Source organism: Larimichthys crocea, unplaced genomic scaffold (genome assembly GCF_000972845.2).
Source record: "Larimichthys crocea isolate SSNF unplaced genomic scaffold, L_crocea_2.0 scaffold239, whole genome shotgun sequence".
NCBI classification, from domain to species: domain Eukaryota; kingdom Metazoa; phylum Chordata; class Actinopteri; family Sciaenidae; genus Larimichthys; species Larimichthys crocea.
Genome location: NW_020853172.1, coordinates 6,119 through 11,336, shown reverse-complemented (window position 1 = coordinate 11,336; position 5,218 = coordinate 6,119). Strand labels below are relative to the sequence as shown.

At 38.8% G+C, this 5,218-nt stretch overlaps 1 protein-coding gene across 1 annotated transcript; it reads right to left on the bottom strand.

Annotated features, from left to right (window-relative positions):
- Positions 1–420: 420 nt before the first annotated feature.
- On the bottom strand, positions 421–1,562 carry LOC109139346 (N-acetyllactosaminide beta-1,3-N-acetylglucosaminyltransferase 3). Its single transcript, XM_027275898.1, is given in 6 exon segments — positions 421–669; positions 671–722; positions 725–862; positions 865–1,245; positions 1,248–1,346; positions 1,349–1,562. Coding segments are annotated over 6 exon segments (921 nt in total). The 3' UTR covers positions 421–632.
- Positions 1,563–5,218: the final 3,656 nt, after the last annotated feature.

The window sequence follows — 5,218 nt, the reverse complement described above, 5'->3', positions numbered from 1 at the left end:
GTACTTTATAGCCCCGCACCAAGTTCAGTATTGTTCTTTTTATCTATTTAAAAACAGAAAATATCTGATATATCAAAAGCAAAGTCCATCATTCACCTTGACAATTGCTGTGGACATGAGTCGATTGGCAGTTACACAACACAGCCGACAGTTATACAAATATGGAATATGCAAAACACTCTCCCACATACAGCCATCATTAAAGATTAAAGTTCACCCACAGTCAAACATGATGTGATGTTGTGACCTGACACACTACAAAACTCTTGTGTTCAGTTATCCTGAGGTCACAACAACAACCAGCATAGCTTCACATTTACAGGAAACGAGCTGAACTAATCAAATACCAGAGAATACCTCCTAAACTCCTAATATCAAACATTAATCTGTGTATGTTTATTCACAGATATTTCTTTTCCTCAATCCTGCCTTTCCTTACTTAGGCTGCTACTGCTACGCCCTTCTGGACGTTCTCGGCTAACAGTGATAACAGTGGCAATGTTAACACTCAAAATTAATTATTATGTCAGCCAGACAATTTTCTCAGAAAAAAGATCCACTGGACATCTGACCAGTAGAAGGAAAACAGTCCAAACCAAATCATCATCAAGCAAAGTGCAGCCAGCTGGAAGTTACAGTTTGGTGCTGCCACATTTCAGATCAGGATCGTATTCTTTGCCACAAATAATACATGCGAGCTGAAAGGAATCTGTGTACCACTAAATGTTTCTGTAATAGCAAGGGTCGTATTCATCTAGTTTCTTGGAGGGAATACAGACCTCCACACATTCCCATATGGCGGTAGGACTAGTTCTGCTTTAGCCAGACACATCTATGTAAACATCATCAATGGGGTGAAGGGCAAAGAGTGCGACATTGTGTTATGACCAAGCTGTATACCAGACAAGAGGAAGCCACCACCACCACAGTAAGGAGATATAAGTCGGACTTCTACCTGGACTGGGACAAAATACTTGCTATTTTGTCTCTGAAGGCTTCGTATTCTCGATGGGTGGCCAGTAAAAAGGTGTTTACTTCCATTAGTATCTTTGAGATCTTGGAGGTACTCCACCATGTTGTCTGTGTTGGCAAAGACGTCATCGTCACCGTTGAACAGGAAGCGAACGTTTGGACAGTTTCTTTCCATCCATTCCAGGAAGAGAACTTGCTTCAAAGTGAGGTTGAAGAATGTGTCCCTGAAGTCCCACTGAAGGATGTCATTGTACTCACGTTGCTCCAGCTCGGCAATTTGTTCATTCTGTCTTTCTCAAAACCAGAATTTGTTGTTCCTGAGATGAAGATCCTTCGGATCCACACACCCTTGTGTAACCTCTCCTTAGCCCAGTTTTGCGCAGCACCTCTCGGCGGTCGTAGTTCTCAGGGGTGCTTTTAATGATCAGCAGAAGAAAGACTTCTGCTGATTCATCAGCTCCTCCACATTTGTCAGGAAGGTCCAGTAACAAGGGGAAATGGCGACAGTGTTGATAGTAGAGAAAGTCTTTCACTGTATCAGGAAAGAGTGAAGTCTGTGAAGTTAGCGGCGGGACATATTTTGTTGACATGTTGCATCCAGAGGAACACATTGGAGTTGTGTTTGTGGGTGGTTGTCTTATTTTACTGTCGATTTTCTCACATCTTCGGCCAATAAAAGAGGGGTAAATGACCATGAGACTTCCAAACAAGACGAAAATTGCAATGTTGCAATGACGTGTCTATTCCTTAAATTCAGCATGGGAAAAAAAAAAATCACATCTCAGTCAGAAATGATAATAACAGAAACATTATTTATAACGTTAAAGGTGCATGAATATAATATTCATAATTTGTTATAGTCACCTGAAAATAAAAATTTTTATTTGTTACTTAAAATCATCCTTTTATTCCACAGTGGGAGTGGGTCCTCTTCCATGGAGAGATTGTGTCCATACATATGGACATATACAGTAGCCCAGACAGAAAAACTAAACATGACTCTACACGGGGTCTACTAAACTACTACTAAACTAACCTGTATGAAAAGCACGGATGATTTTAATTCTCTCTTCTTGTATTTTTCACTTGTGATAGACGCAGCTCAATGATTTATTAAGTTGTGTTTACTGTGTGATAACACACCAAACTGTCAAACTAGATTTATTTAAGCCAACAGTGCTGTTCAAAGGGTATTCTTTAACTATAAGCTGTGGTTGTCAAACAGGATTCTAGCACATGCCAACAGCAATGACAAAGGCACTCCTTTTTGCTCTTGAAATGAAACTTTGACCATCCGTTAATCCAATTCAATGTTTAATGTTATTTCGCATAATGATGTTATACTACAAGGTGTGGGTGAAAATGTCCACACAGATTATCAGTTGTAACTTCAGTAACGTAATTCTACAGGTTATTATGGTGCCCATTTAAAATAATGGATAAATGAAGAAATACAATCCAGATCATCTTACAATAACGTCTCAACTCGTTTTCAAATTATTGTATTATTATATCACACACACACAGCTCAGAAAAAGTTCTCTACAGCACTTTGCACTAGTGTCTGATCCCTGAATGGACCACTGAATGTCCTGGTTCAATGACAGTTTGTATTTAAACAGTCCTCTTCATCATGCTGTTCATATTTTAACATCGTGAGACGGTGAGCACTCATGCACTCAGAGGGAAGTTCCCACTGAGCCACTGAGTGTCACAGAGTGTCATCAGCAGGTTGCAATAAGTCGACTTGTGAACAGCATGAGACGTCTAGTCGAGCTATGATCGATTTCAAGTTACGTTCAATTTTGTTGTGTTGTGGTTTACATGCCACTGTTTTAATTTTCTGTTTCAAGACATTGTTTGATATGAAGACATTACCAATCCATGCTTCTAATCAAATGTCCTACTTTCTTGATATAATATCACTTTAGCATGAACTTTTTATATTTTCCATAAATTTCAAATATCCCTGACTTTTTGTGAGTACTGCATGTACACGTTATACATTGTATTTATGAACAAAGAAATTCACAGAGACATGTAGAGAAGCGATAAATACCTGACTGGTGGTAGTTTCACATGGCGCTGGTGATGAAGGGAACAGACTGAAGACCTGAGGTAAAATGTAAAAAATGACGTTTCATATGTTGCGTTGCTTCAGATTCTCCACCTGTCACCTAAGCGTCATTGCTTTGAAACTGGCAACAAGAATGGGGCAGCTATGATACAGGAACTGTCATGCCACCTGGTTTCCATCAGCTCATCACCCAGTCCTAGCAGTGTGTGCCAGAGATCATAATCTTTCTCATGAACATTGTTTAAGTGATATCACGACAACTGCAAGTGGAAGTTTTTATCTTCTCTACATAGAAGAAAAAATATGTCACAAACTTTACCTTTGAAAGCTGCAACACCTGAATGGTTCACTACACCAGCGTCTGATGTGTCGTCCTCTGCTCCAAACAGTCTGCAGTAATATGCTAAGTGATGGCATGCAGGAGTTTCTGATAATCTACAGCTCCTCTGATAAGAGGAAGTGAGACAAAGAAGTCAGTCATGAATATGCATTAGTCCCTCCTGCTCTCCAGAGTAAAACACAGTGGAAATATTTCACTTTTTGAAATAATCTCTGATAAAAAAAAAGTTTCTGTTCAGTGCTCGTGGATGCATCATTCTGTTGTGGTTCAATGAAAAATATGGTCAGTTTGAAGGATGAACAGAAATCTGTTTTTCTGCTCAGTATCCTGACATGACTACATATATCCAGCTCCACCTGCTCTGAGCTGCTGCTCTCTCATGATCACATCACTTCATTCCTTTTTGTTTCCTGTATATTTCAATTTTCATCACTGAGCTGCAACCCTGAGCTCTGCCTCTGGAGGGCGATACCTGCAAACTCAATGAACACAGCAGCACCCGTTTGCCTTCACCATGTCCTCATTCAGTCTGACACCTAAGGCTGTGGACAAATAGTCAACAGTTACCTTTCCTAAAGGACACAGGAGGGTTATGCTGTGTGATATTCATGTCATTCATGTAAATGACCATGAGACTCCTAAACAAGACGAAAACTTGCAATGTTGCAATGATGTGTCTATTCCTTAAAATTCAGCAATGGGAAAAAAACATCTCATCAGCAAAATGATAAATAACAGAACATTATTTATAACCTTAAAGGTGCATGAAATATATATCATAATTTGTTATAGTCACCTGAAAATAAAAAATCTTTTATTTTTGTTACTTAAAAATCATCCTTTTATATCACAGTGGGATGGGTCCTCTTCCATGGGAGATTGTGTACCATACAATTGGACATATACAGTAGCCCAGAACAGAAAAACTAAACAGTGCGTACACGGGGTCTACTAAAACTACTACTACAAATAACCTGTAGAAAAGACGGATGATTTAATTCTCTCTTCTGTTTGTTCACTTGTGATAGTTACCGCAGCTACAATGATTTATTAAGTTGTTTTACTGTGTGATACACACACAAACATGTCAAACTAGATTTTCATTTAAGCCAACAGTGCTGTAACAAAGGCACTCCTTTTTGCTCTTGTCAAAAATGCACTGATATAAGAACCTCAGTGTTTGTGTTGTCATGTGCCACAGTTTATAATAAACACAAGGTATCAGGTCAGGCGTTGCATAAATGATGTACTAACTACAAAGGTGTGGGTGAAAATGTCCACACAGATTATCAGTTGTAACTTCAGATAACGTAATTCTACAGGTTATTATGGTGCTCATTTAAAATCATTGGATAAATGAAGAAATACAATCCAGATCATCTTACAATAACGTCTCAACTCGTTTTCAAATTATTGTATTATATATATACACACACAGCTCAGAAAAAGTTCTCTCCACAGCACTTTGCACTGTGTCTGATCCCTGAATGGACCATTAAATGTCCTGGTTCAATGACGTTTTGTATTTAAACAGTCCTCTTCATCATGCTGTTCATATTTTAACATCGTGAGACGGTGAGCACTCATGCACTCAGAGAGAAGTTCCCACTGAGCCACTGAGTGTCACAGAGTGTCATCAGCAGGTTGCAATAAGTCGACTTGTGAACAGCATGAGACGTCTAGTCGAGCTATGATCGATTTCAAGTATACGTTCAATTTTGTTGTTGTTGTGGTTTACATGCCACTGTTTTAATTTTCTGTTTCAAGACATTGTTTGATATGAAGACATTACCAATCCATGCTTCTAATCAAATGTCTACTTTCTTGAT